Raw genomic sequence first — 18289 nt, 5'->3', positions numbered from 1 at the left:
AGTCAATTCAGAGTCATGGCCCCAGCCCTTCAGAACCCAGGAAAGCTCCTGGGGGAGTCTGCGGTCCCAGCCGAATTTCAGGGAGGAACCAAAGAACAGGAGGGGAGGCAACTGGCCAAAATTCCCAAGAGGTCGTCCCTCACTCTCTTTGCAAATTAGCCCTTAGCAACTGTTCTCGATCCTGCCAGTGGTTAAACTAATATTGTGAGTCACGAGTTAAAGGTGATGTCTAGAGATATGTAAAAATAGAATCTATAATTGGGAGGGTGGGGGAGCTGCCACTCAGAAGGTGAGCGTTGGTCTTGAAGAAGCTCAGGAATGGCATTAAACACATCAAGAATAAGCACCAAGTGTCTGACCACAAGAGGGGGAGGAAAACATAACAGGCTATTGCTGGGCGGGGTAGGGGACGGGGATTGGATGTGGCGATCAAGTAATCCTCAAAATGAATACAGGCAATATACCACTTTCTAAAAGTGCCACTATAGTTTTAAGTAGTAAGAGAAGCCAGGCACGTGAGGATTTCCCTGTAAGCCCATCCTGAGCTTGGCCTTCACAAGGCACCAATGCGAGTCAGGCACCATGTTCTGTTTGCACAACCAAACTGAGCGTGAAGCCGAGACACAGAATAGCAGTGAAAATTATCAAGCCCTTGCAAAACAAGAGCTATGAAGAATGGTTTAAGTAGGTGGGATTATTTACCACCGAAATAAAAACACCAGGGGGATGACTTCACTGCGGTTTTCAAATACACGGAAGGTAACCAGCTGTTCTTTTTCCACAATGTGCAGAACAAAAGAAAGCTGGTTTGAATTTCTGTAAGACGTACAAAGGACTATCTGATCAGCAGGGTAGGTTACTGAATTTCCCTCCCTGAAAATCCAGAATCCCATCCATACCCATATGTCTGAAATAATTCAGGCTCAGCCCTGGCTGACACCAGCGGGGGGGGGAAGACATGCTAGATAATCCAAACTTTCTCCCAGCTCCAAAACTCTGAAATTGGAATCCAAGCTATTGGTTTACAGTCAGACTTCCTTTTGTTTACTTCCACCCTGAGCCTGGAAAGGAGGTGACATAGAAAGGATGACCCAACACCCCACGAGGACTCCTAACTGATCTCTCAGTATCAGGAAAAGCTTTTCTCCATATACTGTTTCACATCTCCAAAACAGAGTCAATTCACAGATCATTTCAAACAGAAGACAACGCAAGTGGCCTGGCTCTAGTGGACACTCGGGGATTCCTTGCCCCACTCTCTACAATCCCTGCTTTTCTCATTAAGTCTTGGCTGAAGCGCAGAATTGCACATCGTTTAAAAAATTATTAAGCCAAGGGGCGCCTGGGTGGCTCAGTTGGTTAAGCGACTGCCTTCGGCTCAGGTCATGATCCTGGAGTCCCTGGATCGAGTCCCGCATCGGGCTCCCTGCTCGGCAGGGGGTCTGCTTCTCCCTCTGCCCTCTTCCCTCTCGTGCTGTCTCTCATTCTCTCTCTCTCAAATAAATAAATAAAATCTTTAAAAAAAAAATTATTAAGCCAAGAACTAAAACTATAAATACGTCCTGTAGGTTGTGCAGTTTAAATGAAAATTGTTCCAAGTGTTACGTTTTTTAAATTGGAGAACATAAATCTGATTTTTTTTGTTTTTTAAGGTTTTATCTTTTAAGTAATCTCTATACCCAACGTGGGGCTTGAACTTATAACCCCAAGATCAAGAGTCACACGCTCTACCAACTGAGCTAGTCAGGCACCCCTTATAAATCTGATTTTGAAATTAGTAACTGGCTTGCCTTTCTCTTAAGGCACCATGAAGAGTAAATTTTATTTCAGTGGTAAATAATCCCACCTACTTAAACCATTCTTCATAGCTCTTGTTGTGCAAGGGCTTGATAATTGTAAATGTATATTGATAACATACATTCACAATCGTATCAGACTTCTTTGGGGGACAAAGGTGGGGAAAAAGCAATCCAGCCACCAGCTGCATTTAGCAAGATCATTTTCTGGTGATACCAGACATCTGTAATTACCACGAATGCTTTTCATTTCAAACATTACAAGGCAGAAGTGGCAAACTGGCAGCTAGTGGGCCAAATCAGGCCCACTCATGTGTTCTGTTGAGCCTGAATTGAAAAAAAAAAAAATTTAATTGCCAATACTTTAAAAAATTATAATTTTTCATATAAAAATTCAGATTCTCGGGGTGCCTGGGTGGCTCAGTTGGGTTAAGCGTCCGACTCTTGATATCAGCTCAGGTCTTGATCTCGGAATCATGAGTTCAAGTCCCACACTGGGCTCCACGTTGGGCATGGAGCCTACTTAAAAAAAAAAAAAAAAAATCCATATTCTCAGCTTCTCTTGAAAAATGGAAAAATCAGTAAACACTACATGTCCACAACTGACTGGAAGAGCTGCCTTCCTACAGGTGGGACAGGAAGCACTTCAGTTTGCCACAGTCACCACCAGGCCCTATGGTCTCTCTGACACTGAGAAGGCAGGTGGTTGCCTGCCTGGTACCCCCTACAGACATCTGCTCTAAGAACAGCAGTCTTCACAAACAACAGAAAACAGAAAAGGCTAATAACCTTCACATTGGTATTGTCCACCTCTCTCCAATAAGGACACGAAGAATAATTCTCCCCTAAAAGAGCCAAATGAGTGCTGAGGCTATTGGGGATCATGGGGTTTTCTTTAAGAGGAGGGTGTATCATTTCTTAGCTTTTTTCTTCCTTTCTTTTTTTTTTTTTTTTAAATTTTATTTATTTATTTGAGAGAGAGAGAATGAGAGACAGAGAGCAGGAGAGGGAGGAGGGTCAGAGGGAGAAGCAGACTCCCCGCTGAGCAGGGAGCCCGATGCGGGACTCGATCCCAGGACTCCAGGACCATGACCCGAGCCGAAGGCAGTCGCTCAACCAACTGAGCCACCCAGGCGCCCCAACTTCCTTTGTTTCTTTTAAAAGTTGCACAATTCTGAAAAAAGGGCAAGTTCTGAAAATCATGTAACTCCACATTTTTGGAGGGACAGTCTTCCTGTTTATCTGTGCTTAAGTCAGGGAACCTGAGATGAGGGGTTGGTTTAAGAAAAAAAAAAGAAAGAAAGAAAAAGACATTAGCAGCAATGAAGTAGCAAGACTGAACTCTGATATACAAACATACATGAACTTAAATTACTACACATTGATTCCAATGATGTCATAGCTGCTAAAGACATTTTTTGAACTTGTGCTCTGGGACTGCCTTCAGTTACTACTAATGTGTCAGCCAAAGCCTGTCTCATGACTTTAAGGCCCCATCTCATTTTTGGCTCAAAATGCTATTACCTAGCTGGTCACCCAACCCTGGGCCTGGACCTCAATAACTTCCGATTCTTTCTGGAGACCAATGTGCCTCAAGGCCCAGGATTTGGCCCTCTGGAGGACATTCTGCCCCCATTGTGTGGCTGGGCTGGGTCTGTCCAGGTGGTTCTTGTTGCCTGGAGCCAACCTCTGGTAGAAAAGCACACCTTTACTTACCTGGGCTTCCAGCTCCCTGATCCCTCCCCCTCTGCAAAGCTGACTATGTCCGATGCTAAGTTCTTTCTGTAGGGTACTGGTGAGTTAAGATGAATGACTAGCTCCCTACCTTCAACTCCCTTTCAAGACTTGCTTACCTGGTTCCTTGCACCTACCTCCGGTCTCCTGCTCAGAGGACACCGGCTATCTTAGCCACACAATCCTCTTGTTCTCAGGATCACGGCTTTTCATGGAGACCATCCCTATATTCTAATTCTTGTAGCCCCAATTTCTAAAAGCCTGTGATTTGGCAGAACTTTTATCTGAATTCTGTCTTATCATTTCCCTTATCTGGGACAATGTCAGTCAAAGAATGCAGCTCTGCTTAAAACAGATGTTTTGCCTTAATCTGCAAGGCAACTGTTCTCATTCCCAGCACGAGATGGAGAGGGTTTAAAAAGAAGAAGAAGAAGAGAAACTAATAAGGCAAAACCACCAAGTTGGGACATCTCAACTTAGTCTTAGGCATTCATACTATGGTTTTGCTACTTGGAATGTTAGAATCTGATTGTGTTGAACATAAGAAACATTAGTACTTAAAAACAGGTATCCAAACCCTAAATCCAAACTAAAACTTTACCTGATTTTTGGTCTACCACATTTTTTCCCTTGCATTTTCATAAGAAGTAAGTTCATTTAGCAAGCTCTCTGCTCACGCTCGTGGAGCTCAGCCAATGCTCGCCCCACCCCCCAGTCCTCCATACTATGCCGGGGCTCGCTTTCTCACAGATGCCTCATTTTATGTGCAAAGCTGAATATCCTAAAAGTAGCTCCTAGTGGTTCCTTTGGAGCATGCACCATTTCTTGGCCTCAATCTCTCCGATAATGTTCCAAATGAATTTTCACGTCAGTAAGTTTGGACTGACCAATCTCCATTGCAGAACTTATCCTGACGGCAGAATGGCAGGACAGTCACGTGGGGGCAGAAGCTCTGCACGTGTCCCAGATTCCACAGTGACATGGAACATCTCTTCTCCAACAAGATGCCTGGTTTCATGGGGAGACAGTTCTGCAGCTCACTTGTCTCCCCTTCAGAGCAGCTGCAGGAAACTCGATGCCGGAGAACAGACAAGCACGTTCTTCTCCCAAGAAGCCGTCAGCTGCCTTTCCAGAACATGGAGTGTGGCATTTGCATCAAAAATACACACACATCTCTTCTTTCCAGCAAGGCTGCAAATCTTCCCTTCCCCACCTGCCAGGCAGTGCTTAGATGGAAAAGTCATGCCCCGTTCCACCTCCCACCCCTCCTTGAGATGTTCCTCAGTATCTCCCTTGATATTGGTCCTGTCTGCTAAAGGAATAAAACCCGGGGTCCCCTGTGTGAGTGCTGAGTAAAAGCAGGGTGCCCAAATCCAATAGCACCCATGAAAAAGGTGGAGAAGGATGCTCACAACCCCTCAAGGACATGGGGAGAAGGGTTTCCACAGGGAAGACCAAGGCATCATTACCCACACACCTAATAGACCAACAGGATTTGAACAACTGTTTTCCCTTTTGGAAACAGAAATTCTGTAGAAACATCATTCACAGAAACAAAACATTTACTTTTCCTTCTTAAAGCAAATTCTTTCTCCCTAAGCTCTTAATAGCTATTTTTGGTAGGAGAGAGCACAAGAGACAAATCTTTCACTGGGTAAGTACAACAGAAACACACAGTGAAACATGATTCACAGGCTGGGTTGTAGGGGGGTAGGGTGGGGGCGGGGAGTACTTTAAGATTCAAGAATTCAATGACTTCAGGTCTCCTGTCTTCTTCAGATGCTATTAGAAGAGCACACTCATCTTTGTGACAGTTCCCTCCTTCTCACCTTCTTAAAATGAGACTTATCATTAGTCGAAAGCAGTTCAGCAAAGTAAGCGGCCGCCACCTGCAAACACGGCCATATTTCAGTCGGTCCTGGTCCCTACTATCCTGGACACAGCTTTAGATCAGAAGCCCACTGAAGCATGAACTCCAGCTTCCAGTAAGACAGCCCAGTTGGGTATTCGTCTTTTAAAAATAAACTTCCAGGCAGCAACATCTGAGATACTGCACAGTAAATGGAACCCAGGGAAACTTGGCAGGCAGATCTGGCCCCCACATGATGCCTACTCAGACCGAGAGGCGGTCCCGTGCTCTGAGTTTTGGTGCTTTCTGCACAATGACCAACCTATGTCAGAAAAAACTGTCAAGATGGTCAGCCTGACCCCGCAGCCCCCACCTCAGGCAGCCACGGCACCCCCTAATATGTAAAGACTCATTTTATGAAAGGTGGTCATATACTCAGTTCCCTTCTTGACCTTTGACTCGGAGCTTTTCTGACATCCATAGCACTGTAAATTCTACACCAAAACCAGACAAGAACATCATCCGTAACAACATGGATTCCAGATAGACTGGCACTTGGTTTCTGTAGCTAGAATGGTACTAAAAGTGCTTCTCCCACAAAGCATTTCACATCAAAGTAGCCAACAGCAAACAGGCAAAGTTTGCAGAGATAAATAAAATCTGAGTGATCAGTGCAGGTATGTTCCTGTTTCTCTGTGCATGTTTCCTCCCTACCTCCCAGAACTGGCTCTAATCCAAGGTCTGACCTAACGGGACAAGCTGCTGTCCGACCTTATGGATATGCCTTTCAGAGATATCCATGTGATTTTAGAAAATTGGAGACTTTGCCAAGATAGCAGGTAGAGGGATGGGGCAAGGAGAGCAAGTACTGGCCCAAATTTCCCTCCAAATATCCTTGTCGGAGACCTCAGCTCCAAGTGGACTGCGCAACCAGAGAGAAGAGCTGGGGGACCAGAGAGAGGCAGCAGCTAAAGTGGCAATGCTTAGACTCTTCTTCCATTTTGTTACAAAGGGGCGACCACGTGGAGTTCACCAGTGTAGCTGCAGCAACCAGGTTCTGCTTTGCACGCCCCAGAGGCGAGGAGCTTGGAAGGGAAGGCAGGAGGATCCTCCTCACCTAAGGAAAGAAGACAGGGCAAAGCCACACGTCATTGTACTTCACCTGGCCGGGGGCTCAGGCCAGAATGTGGCTGAATCTGGGTTTGGACCATGGGCTTTATGAGTGAGGCAAGCCCCCCAACCAACTCAAGACAGGGCAGGTCTCATCCTGCTGACAGGTTCCCTTAGTTGAAGGTCAAGGCTTTGCATGCATGACTCCAGCTAGCCACAGGCACTGTAAGGAACAGCTCCAGATGGCATCCTGCTGGTGCTCCCTGGGGAGGCCGGGCTCCCCTCCAGGGCCCTCTCACCTGGCCTTGTGCTGAGTGAACTGTGATGGAGAGAACACTGTGCCCATCAACCCCAGGATCGTTAAAAGATGTGGCATTGGTACGGGGTGGCAAACACTACAAATCCCAACAAAGATACAGGTCCACAGACGCTCATCCAATACCTTTGGGGCAAGCTCTGTCTTGGTAGCCAGAGGCCTGTGGAGTTCAGGGGCCGGGCAGCTCACCCTAACTTAGCCTCAGTATTCCTACAGCTCACACATGTGAACATCCCCATTGCCTAGAATAAATCGATACTATCAATGGAGTCGTGGTACTTCCCATAAGCTTCATCGCCAATGAGTCCGCACCCAAATTAGAAAAACACTTGCATGGATTTGGGAATCAGGGACAAAGGCTGTGGCCTGTATCCGGAACCCAACCCAAAGGCACTCTCAGCAACCACGCGCCTTACCCAGGCCAGAGGAGGACGACACGCTCTCTGTCAGCGAAGATGTTTCTGTCTGATCTGCCGAGAGTCCTTCCATTAGGGGCAGGGACAGCTCCGAGGAGGGCACGGACGAGTCGTAGATGCCCGAGTCTCGAGGCATGTCTGAGGGGCTGGTGGCTTTCCCGGGGTGCAGCAGTGGCCGCAGGACCGAGCCGCCCCCCGGCCCAGGCCCCGCCTCCGCGTCTTGGTCCAGGCCCAAGTGTGGGCCCTCCAAGGGCGAGTCGGCCAGCACCCCGGGGACCGCGGCCTCAGCCTTGAGGCAGAAATCGCCGTCGGGCCCTGGTTTGCACATGACATCATTTAACACCAAGCCCGAGTCAAACTTCTTCAGCACTGGCTCCCGGGAGTGGAGGGGGGGGGGACGGAGGGGGACGAACTGCTTCTCAAACCAGTCGGGCTCCTCATCGATAAACTGGTGCATGTTGCATATGGCGACATAAAGGGACCGGCCGGACTTGCTGCGAAAGTAGTTCCTTCTGCTCACCTGTCCGGGGTACTGCCCCGGCTCCGGGAGGCCGTGGTCTCGGGAGTGCAGGTGGGAACAGAGCTGGGGAAGGTTGTCCATGAGCTTGTACTTGGTGCTCAGGTCCAGGATGCCGGGAACATCGCCCTCACAGGAATAATCGAAGTAAACGGCGATGAACTTGCTGAGCTGGGCTGAGGAGCTCTGCTTGGCCTGGCGGAGCTTTTCAGCGATGGCCGACATGGCCACCAGGAAGAGCTCCCCTTTCCCCGAGCCCCGGCCACTGCCCTTGTGCCTGTAGCTCTTCTTGTCCACAAAGTACTTCATGCCTTTGGAACACACCACGATGATGAATTGGGACTCGTGGATCTTCTGGATGACCCATTCTCTCTGCCCTTCTCTGCAGAGGCTGAAGTCCTCCCACAAGTCCAGAGCCACCTGGAAAGAGAACACAGACCTCACTCACCTATACAGCCTGGGGAGTCGGGTAACAAAAACAAGAGGGTTACAAGAAGGTCCCATCATTTGTCCTTTAAGTATTATCAGCATTGCTGCGTGCAGGTTCTGGGATGCTGGGATCTGGGACCAGCTAACATTTTGTGGGTGATAGTCACATGCCAGGCCCTCTGCATTGTGCCCTTGTTTCAGCCTAATGTGGGGGCCATTCCTGCTCTCACCGTATGAGGGAAAAGACGGACGCACAGAGCTTCTAGCAACCTGCCAAAGTCCCATATCCCAAGTGAGGCCCTCAAGGGACTTAGAGTGTGCTAGTGAGCCCCTTGAATGGGCACCCTGGGGTCGGTCTATGGCGATGAGTGCAGCAGATCCTGAAGACAAAGCTGGAAGGTGATGATGGATGGGTCTGGGTGAGGGACCCCAAAGCCGGCAGAAAATGGGGCTGAGGTCTGGATGTCAGAGTTGCCCATGATGCTGGCTGACTCACATCCAGACAGCGTGATGGACAAAGACCTCCTTGGCCACTCTCACAGCCCCAGGGTCAACTATGCTGTTTACCAGTCTGTCAATGGCCAGAGAGGAGGGCGGTGGACTGCAGTAACACAGCCACTCTGGTTAGCTCACCGGTGAGTGACTGGCACCTCCCACCGTGACTTCATAGCAGTCTTTGGGGGTCATATCCATATTAGACCTTTAACCCCAAGGAGGTTCCGGGAGCTGGGGGGAGGGGCACCAACAAAGGAAAGAAAACCAGGCACGCATGTGCCCCTCAGAGGGCTTCACCTTCTCAGATCATTTTCATCTGATTCTGCTGAAAACGTCTCTTCGCAGTTTTATCAGCCTCTTTCCTTCTGTAGTTCAGAAATGAATTCTCAGTGGCTATGCCTGAATGGGAGCCACAGTCTCTTACGGGAAAGGGGATTCTGAAATAACTCTCTCTTCCTCTTTGGCTCTAAAGAAGAAGGTCCCCAAGATCCACCCACTTGCTGAAAAGAATCCTGAATTGTCTTATACTCCCTTAATTATCACTAGTATTATACATTCTAAAGGCTAACGGAGAGTATAACCCAAGCATTTCTAAAATGTTCCCATCTTTGACCCAGCAATTCCATTTCCAGGCTTCTAGCTCTGGAAAATCATCAGAAATGAGGCAAAATTGAACTACTGAGATGTTAAGCAATATGAAATAACTCAATTAGAATGAATTGATATTATGGATCATGTGGTTATTTAAAATTGAATGGTGCAGCCACTCTGGAAAACAGTAAGGAGGTTCCTCAAAAAGTTAAAAACAGAACTACCCTACGATCCAGCAATTGAACTACTAGGTATTTACGCAAAGAATACAAAAATACTAATTTAAAGGCTGATGTTTATAGCAGCATTATCAACAACAGCCAAATTATGGGAAGAGCCCACGTGTCCATCGACTGATGAATGGATAAAGATGTAGTGTGTATGTAGATACAATGGAATATTACTCAGCTATAAAAAAGAATGAAATCTTGCTACTTGCAATGACATGGATGGAGCTAGAGAGTATTATGCTAAGCAAAATAAGTCAGTCAGAGAAAGACAAACACCATATGATTTCACTCCCATTTGGAATTTAAGAAACAAAAATGATCCTAAGGGGAAAAAAGGGAGAGGCAAAACAAGAAACAGATTCTTAACTCTAGAGAACAAACTGATGGCTACCAGAGGGAAGGTGGATGCGGGGAAGGGGTGAAATAGGGGATGGGGATGGGGATTAAGGAGTGCACTCGTTGTGATGAGCATTGGGTGTTGTATGGAAGTGCTAAATCACTATATCGTACACCTGAAACTAATATTACACTGTATGTTAACTGACAGGTTTTAAATATAAACTTTAAAAAATAATAAAATTGCAGTTTACATAGAACTTTCAATAGTATAAAAAGTTATTAAATGAAAGGACAGAAAAAACATCCTAATCCACCCCAAATGCAAAACTGAATGCATGAGTTCATCTATGTAGAAAAAAACTGGGAAGGAAATACACCAAATATTAACTGTGGTTCCTCTTTCTCCAGGGTGAGATTACAGGCCATTTTTGGAGTCATCTTTTTCAGTTTCGAAAATTCCTAAAGTACTACACTCATAATTGGAAGACATTTTCCCCCTGAGGCTAGTTAGTTACAAAGCAGAGCACACAGTTCGTCTGAAGACTGTGGCACCAGCGAGAGGTTGCAGTTGGTTTTTCAGTACCCATTTGGATCTGCCCATCACCCCAGCTTCAGGTGTCAGCCTTGTAATTAGGTGTTATGGACACTAGGGGGAAGCCTTGCCCCGTGGAAAGACTAAGAAACCTACCGACAGCAGTATCAAAGCACAAATAACTTTCGTAACACAGTTATTGTACAGTTCTTGCATTGGTAAGAAACACAGTGCGCCTTCCATGAGAGCTTCAAACTTCCCTCTAAAATTAGCACTACGACATTTTAGAAAAGCTACATATTCATAGCTTAACTCAGGAGAACAGACAAGAAACCGGAGCTGACCATTTGAGTCCTTGACACATTATTGTTCTCCCTTCTTAGCAAAACTCCTCCAAAGCATTGTGGACACCCACTGCTTGATCTTCCATCCTCTCTTTGACCTGGCAAGGCTCACCAAGATGTCTTGAGTGACCAACTTCCCCCGCTCCTGTTGCATGTTCCCAGGATACATGCCATTCCCCTCCATGCAACTGCACGGTCTTCTTGATGTTTATCAAACTTCCTGCCAGGTAGGTGCCATGAAAGGCTTTTGAACAGGAGTCTGAGTGTCAGGGTTAGGACTAAGGGTTAGGAAACATTTAGTGCTGGTGATGGGCAGGACAGACTGAAGGAGGAGTGTGAGGCTGACCCCAATTTGGAAGGGAGCTAGGCACTGGGGCAGGGCAGGTGTCACCCAAGGAGGTCTAGAGGGAGGGAGAGAGCGCTGAGAGCATGGGGGCACATGTCCTGCCCAGGGAGAGAGAAGAGACTTCAGATTCCTCACCTCACAGCCACAGAAGTCCTGGAGGAAGTAGGCAAAACACCGGACAACGTTCATGTGATTCTGGCCATCTTTGCTGGAATAGCAGAGGAAGACCTTCGGCCTCGGCCGGAGCCTCTCCCTGGGGAGCGCCGTGGTGTACGAGGAGGACTCAGAACTCTCTTCATCTAAATGTGAATATATATTTTCTAAATTGGAAAAGAAGATAGGGTTGATGCCTACGAGCAATGCTTTGTCCTGTGCCTTAAGACTCGGGACCTAATGCCATCTTCAAGAAACAACAGTTGATACTCCCAGTCCCCAGCCCCTGGGGTCCCCACTGGAAACAGGACAGCTGATTTCTCCAGTGGAGCAACAAATACCTCAGGTAAGCCGAGAAAACTGCCGGGGCCACTCTGGTCAGCAGAGAGCACCCAGAGGCAGGTCTTGCAACCAAGTGTACCTACCAGACCAATTAAGCACTAACAGAGCTGACCTTTAAAAAAAAAAAAAAAAAGACAAAAAACAAAAGAAAACCCTTTTATTGAAGTATAACTTACAAAGGTAAAATGCATAAATCTTAAGAACAATCTCAGTAAGCTTTTATCTAAGTATATACCTGTGTAACCATCACTCAGATCAAGATAGAAAAACATTTCCAAGGTCCCCAAAAAGTTCCCTCCCAACACCTGCCTTTTATAAGTCATCAAGCCCTGCCTCTACCCTTACTCATACTTTTAGACTTCATTTATGTTCTTGAATTTACTACCCTGAGTTTGGGAACAGAATTATGGCTTCATGTTCACGGCTCCTGAGGCTAAAAGTCAAGTATCTTAATGGTAGGAACTACAGGACCTATGTGGCCTCCCAGATGCCCATTTGGTTGGGGGCCGGGGTGGGGTGGTGGTACCAAGGGCCCAAGGACTCCCAGGCTCCCTCTGTTGACCGATGTCTTGCCAACCTGGGGGGAAAACACAACACAAAGAGATACCTTGTTGTTTCTTGCGGCACATCACGGTGAAGAGGGTCGCAAATGCCGAGATGACAACCAGTGGCACAGTGATGGCGACAGCCCTGATGGGCCCCGCCCACGGGGAATGCGCTGGGAAATGTCAAAGACAAGGCTTGAAACAAGCAGCACAAGTTCAAGGAGAATTCTTTTTCTCCCCCCCATTTTTTTGTTTTTAAAGATTTTTTATTTTTAAGTAATCTCTACACCCAATGTGGGGCTTGAACTCACAACTCCAAGGCCAAGAGTCCCACACTCTACCGACTGAGCCAGCCAGGTGCCCCTCTTTTCCTCTTTTTAAACATAAGCTGTGTAACAGGTTCTGGGAGCCCTGACCACATTTCTCTAGTTAGTACTGGTCTGGTGATTATAAAAGGACTCTTTTTAAAGGGTTGTAGAATACTATTCAACAATTAGAGTTGCTGGGACAGTAAATACTTGTGAGTGAGAATTTTGCCCTAGGAAAACTTGCCTCCCACCACTTTTCTTCCAAGGACAAGTGACTATTTGGTCCCAGCTACACATAGACACACACCAACCACAGTGGCCTCTGTCTTCTAGGCATCGACATTAGGATGGAAGGAAAGTCGGCTTTGATGAAATATCATTTTTTTAGAAGAGTGAGGCGGGGGGGCGGGGCGCAGAGGGAGAGAGACAGAATCTTAAGCAGACTCCTTGTGCTCAGCATGGAACCTGACACAGGGCTCAATCTCACAACCCTGGGATCATGACTGGAGCCAAAGTCAAGAATCAGACGCTCAACCAACTAAGCCACCCAGGCGCCCCTGATCGGAACATCTTTTAAAAGAGAGGAACTCAAATGCTGTGTTTTGATTTTGTAAACCATGAAGTACAGAAAGTATCAAGTAGCGTGGTCTGCCGTAGTCCAGAGCCAACATTTCACACAGAAAAAAAATCATACCTGGCTTTAAGACATAATGCATCACTTTTCTTGTTGTATTAGTGTCATCCACCAGCTGCAAAACAGAGGATGCTGTATCATTATTTTTTTTAAGTGATAACATCTCAACAGATTTCATTCATTTTTCCACCTGTGGACAGTGGGGGGAAGGAGGAAGGAGAGCTGCTGCCTATGATCATTTATGAGCTGAGACCTGACATTAAATCAGATAAATCTCTGCTTTACCACTCAAACCCCTCAACCTCATCACCTTCCATGAATCAAACGTTGTTCATTCACTGATGAATTCAGCTGGTGAGTTCCACATTCTAACACTCTTCCGTTATAATGGTATCCTACCACTAATTTTACTGGGCCACCATTAATGCTTTCAGAGGGTGTGTCCATTCAAAACCACATACTCCTATCAAGTCGTACAACCAGTGTTTCTCCCAAAATGTTAAGACATGTTGACTGTATCTGAATAGCAGGGCTTTGGACAAAATTTTTCATTTCCTTTTCGATTTTTCTTTTATCCCTATTTTTGTAGTATGTTTGATACTGGAAAAGGAATCTAAACTAAAAGAAGAAAAATATTATCATTTGCTTGCTTTTTTCAGTGGTATTTAGAACTTCATGTGTACTGATAAAGAAAATGTCAGCAGAAACCTAGAGAAGTATAGGCAGATATAATGGGCAGAACTTTTCCTTTCTGTTTTACTAAAAGTTTTTAGGGACACCTGGGTGGCTCAGTTGGTTAAGTGTCTGCCTTCGGCTCAGGTCATGATCCCAGGGTCCTGGGATCGAGTCCTAAGTTGGGCTCCTTGCTCAGTGGGGAGCCTGCATCTCCCTCTGAATGCCTCTCTCTCTCTCTCTCTGACAAATAAATAAGTCTTTTAAAAAATAAAAATAAAAATTTATAAATCTAAATTTTTTAAAAACATATTTTTGTAGTATGACGGTGTAGGAGCCCAGGGCAGGTTGCCCCAGTAGGTACTACAATGGCCTACTGATAAATATTTTGTAATGAAGCTACTGGAGAAAGAAGTAGTGCAAGAATACTCAGACCCTCCCTCTGTCCCCCTGAAAGCAGGAAATAGATCTCCCATATGACAAATACCCTCACTGTTCTGAGAAGTAAAAATGACATCCTTATTGTCTGAGATAGGGACTTTAAAGTCGAGAAAACTGTAGAACAATAACCTTGTTACTTTTTCTAATTTATTACCTCAGCCTAAATTCCACTTAGAATTCCTTACTAATTAAAGCTCCCAAACATCTATTTTTCTTTATCCTGTCAATTCTTCACAAATTTATTATCTCTTTGTCCAAAAAGCATAAGAACTGTGCCTGCCTTTGTCATTTCTTTGGGTTTCAATTTCATTATTGGGCCTCTGTGCACACTCAGTAAGACTCTGGTTTTTTTCACCCCTTAATCTGTCTCACGTCAATTTAATTCCTAAACCAGTTGGAAGAACACAGGGAGGAAAGAAGGAATTTCTTCCTCCCCTACAAAGGAATACTGTATAGAAATTCTAAATCGTGGTTATGTGGACTATACGGTTTCATAAAAATATTTATATGAAATACTTGAAATACTGAATGAGAAAAATCAAAGACTAATTACATATAAACTTTTTAAAAAGCATGTTAAGGACCACGTAAAAATATAACTGTGCACACCCTCAATGGCTTGAAATTTTAGTGTTGTAAACAGTTGAAATTCTTCATGAACTAGATTCATTCTGTAGAATTAATAATAGGGCTTTCCTGAGTTATACATACCTCAATTATATAATCCCCAGGAGAAACATTTTGAAGGAGGCAGCTGGTTGTCTCTGTATTTTGCTCCTGCAAAGAAACAACACAACACTTTTAAAACTCACTTCTTGGATAAGGGTCATCTGGACCTCTCTTTTCCCCCAAAGCTGAAGGAGACTTGCCACCAGTCTTGACCATGTTCAGAATATATCAATTAGATCAGAAAGCAACCATATTTATCTGCTACACATGATCTGAACTTCACTCTGATAAAAAGGCCCAGGAGAGCCCAGGACCTCCGTCACAGTCTATACTTAGTTAGTGGCACCCTCAGCAGGACTATTTCATTTGCAGACAAAGAAACTATTTAGAATACCCTTTATTTATTGAAAGGGTGAGGAAAGAAATTACCTGCCCATGTTTGTGCATATTTTATGTGCCGTAATTTTGACTTGAGGTCAATGACAGAGGTGAGAGCCTACAGGAAAGCAAAATTCAACAACACAGAAGCATGTCTAGGAAGATGCTAGCTTCTACTCTCATGACCAAAAACCTCTCTTGGTGCTTGCTGAGGCCATCTAGCTAGCAGCCCTGTGCACTTCCACAATTCCCCCTCTTGTTCACCGCCCTCAGTTTAAGAACTTGGTTGCTGAGTTTCTACTCAACTTTGGTCTATGTACAATCAGTAAGCCACTAAAATCCTAGTGGCTTAGCTCCTAGATGTGGTTTTTCCACTGACTAGCTGTGTGACCTTGAGCAAGCCAGGTGACCTCATTGAGCCTCAGGTCGCCCATCTGTAAAGTGGGGCGACAGCAGCCTCTGTTGCATAGAGTTGTAAGGATTCAGTGAGAATAAAACTTGGTGACTGGCACACAGTGAGCACCCAATGAATGTTTAAAATAGAGCAGAATGAAGGCACACAGTGAGCACCCAATGAATGTTTAAAATAGAGCAGAATGAACTAGAAATACTTAATTCTTTTGGTTCCTTGGTAATACCTTTCCCAGGCTTCATCACGCTTGGGATAGCTGGGGTGTAGATAACTGGAGAGTGAGAGTTGTCTCTGAGACACAACATTCTGGAATATCTACCAACTGCTGAGATAAAGCCTCATGTTCATGTTGAACCTTCCAAATTCTGGGCCCAGGGGTCACTTTAAAACATGTAGTAGGGGCGCCTGGGTGGCTCAGTCGGTTAAGCGTCTGCCTTCGGCTTGGGTCATGATCTCGGGGTCCTGGGATGGAGCCCTCATCGGGCTCTCTGCTCAGTGGGTAGTCTGCTTCTCCCTCTCTGTGCTCTCTCAAAAAAAAAATAAAATCTTTATTTAAAAAAAAAAAAAGATTTTATTTATTTGAGAGGAAGAATGACACAGAGAGAGAGCATGAGAGGGGGGAGGGTCAGAGGGAGAAGCAGACTCCCCACTGAGCGGGGAGCCTGATGCAGGACTCGATCCAGGGACTCCAGGATCATGACCTGAGCTGAAGGCAGTTGCTTAACCAACCGAGCCACCCAGGCACCCCAAAAAATAAAATCTTTAAAAAAACAGAACAAAACAAAAACATGTAGCATTCCTTAATGTACACATAGCAGCTCACCTGTTTACAGGTCTTTCTCTTGAAAGGCCCTTCATGCTTGAGCTTATAGTGAAGATAGAAGAAACGGAAGCCAAAGGTGTGTGGCGCGTGATCGAAGGACACCTGCATGTCCAAACCGTGCTGAGTGATGTTTAGGTTCCGAGGCTTCCAGACTGGGAGGAGGAAGGACCCGGAATGAGCACCCAGAGGCCACCCTGACCCCACCATGCGGGCCAGACCTGATGGACGGGAACAGCTATACTTACAGGGCTTACAGGCCAGGTTGTCCGGCTGTAGCAACAGGTCACAGGCTATGAAGAAAGACACACATTTTTTACTTTTAGTACAGTTTGGCATTTTCCTCATCCAATAGTTCAATAAAATACAAATACACGGTGCTGGGTAGTGTTGGGAAAAGTATAAAATACATCAATTCAGCAATTCAGTATAGTGTAGTTACATCTTATGAAAATTTAAATTGTACAATATAAAAATATGAATGCAGTTCATTTTACGCCAGATAAATGGAAACAGTGTCAAGTCACCCAGACTCTTGAAGCTTGTCAAGTATGACAGAGGAGTTTCAAGGCCAGCAGCCAAGGGCAGCAGGACTGGGTTCAGGCTGTTACCACAGGGAGGCTCTGGTTTAGCCGTGAACAGAAATAAAGCCAGCCCCTTATCCACTGTACAGGGGTTTAGGCCCAAGAGAACTCTGGAGTGATGCTGGTAACTGTCTTGGGATTGTTGTAACCTTTGCTAGCAAATGCTCTGATGGAGTCTAAAAATGGCATGGAGACAGACATCTACTAAGTAATAGCACCAAAGCCAACAGGGCTTTGAAGCAGGGCTTAAATGTGATGCTAACACAATGAGGCCAAACAGCCAGTCCAGGATGCCATGCTGCTCACCCAGGGAGAACCTTCTGGCAAATCTCCATCCAATGCCAAGAAAAGCAAAGGCAGCGTCAAAATCACAGGGCACCGAAATGGTGATAATGGCATCTCCCACCTCTGCCTCACCCCCAAATAGACACATTGATTCTGATGGGAAAAATTAATCTTAAATTACACTAGTTCTAATGAAGGCAAGCTTTTCATAAACATATTTGAATCCTCTAATTGGTTATGTGTCAGGCATTGAGATGTTGTAAAATGCACCTAGTCTTCACCCTATGGAATCATATTTTAATTAAGAAAATGAGACCAACTGTTATAAAATAACTTTGCTGCAAAATAAAGTTTAAAAAAAAAGTAAGAAAAGAAAAGAGAAGAGAAGGGAAGGAAAAGGAAAAGGAAAGGAAGGGAAGGGAAGGAAAGGAAAGGAAAGGGGAAAGGGAAAGGAAGGGAAGGGAAGGAAACGAAACGAAAGAAAAGGAAAAGGAAAGGGAAAGGGAAGGAAAGGAAAGGAAAGGAAAAGAAAAAAGAAAAGGCAAAAAGAAAACACATCCTGTATGTTTCTGGAGTATGAGTTTGAGTTGAGTATGAGTTCTGGAGTTGAGAAGAAAAACTTCACAGAGGGGGAGGATGGCTACGGGGACGTAGGAAGGGCTGTCACAGTGGACTGCCAGCTGACCATCGGGGGCCTGGAAGGCCAGACAGAATGCCCAACTAGGAAGGCAAGAGGGATAGCTACAGGTTCCAGGACGCCTGGGCACCAAATCTGAAAGTAGGGATTCAGGTTGAGGAAAGACCCACCACACCGCATGCAGAACAAATGGCAAAGGGAACTCAGTACAGTTGGCTGCAGAGTGTGGATTCCAGAGTCAGACTTCTGGGTTCAAATCCCAGCTCCCACCAGAGGCTCTTTACCCTCTGGGTGTGTAATTCCACATCTAATAAGTGGACATGGGAGGATTAAATTCTTCGAAGGGTCGTTATGGGGGTAAATGG

General features: G+C 45.6%; 1 protein-coding gene across 1 annotated transcript in view; it reads right to left on the bottom strand.

The window, feature by feature from the left end:
- Window positions 1–6269: 6269 nt before the first annotated feature.
- Window positions 6270–18289, bottom strand: part of IL17RD (interleukin 17 receptor D) — a 62648-nt gene continuing 50628 nt past the window's right edge. Inside the window, exons 6-13 of the mRNA XM_021695116.1 lie at window positions 16667–16711; window positions 16422–16573; window positions 14851–14916; window positions 13087–13141; window positions 12147–12257; window positions 11180–11364; window positions 7222–8158; window positions 6270–6496 (exon numbers count right to left, since the gene is read on the bottom strand). Coding sequence (XP_021550791.1) covers window positions 6384–6496; window positions 7222–8158; window positions 11180–11364; window positions 12147–12257; window positions 13087–13141; window positions 14851–14916; window positions 16422–16573; window positions 16667–16711 — 1664 coding nt within the window. The 3' untranslated portion in view covers window positions 6270–6383. The remainder of the gene's footprint in view (window positions 6497–7221; window positions 8159–11179; window positions 11365–12146; window positions 12258–13086; window positions 13142–14850; window positions 14917–16421; window positions 16574–16666; window positions 16712–18289) is intronic.

This window comes from Neomonachus schauinslandi, chromosome 1 (genome assembly GCF_002201575.2).
Source record: "Neomonachus schauinslandi chromosome 1, ASM220157v2, whole genome shotgun sequence".
NCBI classification, from domain to species: domain Eukaryota; kingdom Metazoa; phylum Chordata; class Mammalia; order Carnivora; family Phocidae; genus Neomonachus; species Neomonachus schauinslandi.
Note: the sequence above shows the minus strand (reverse complement) of the source record. Positions and strands in the feature narration are given on the sequence as shown.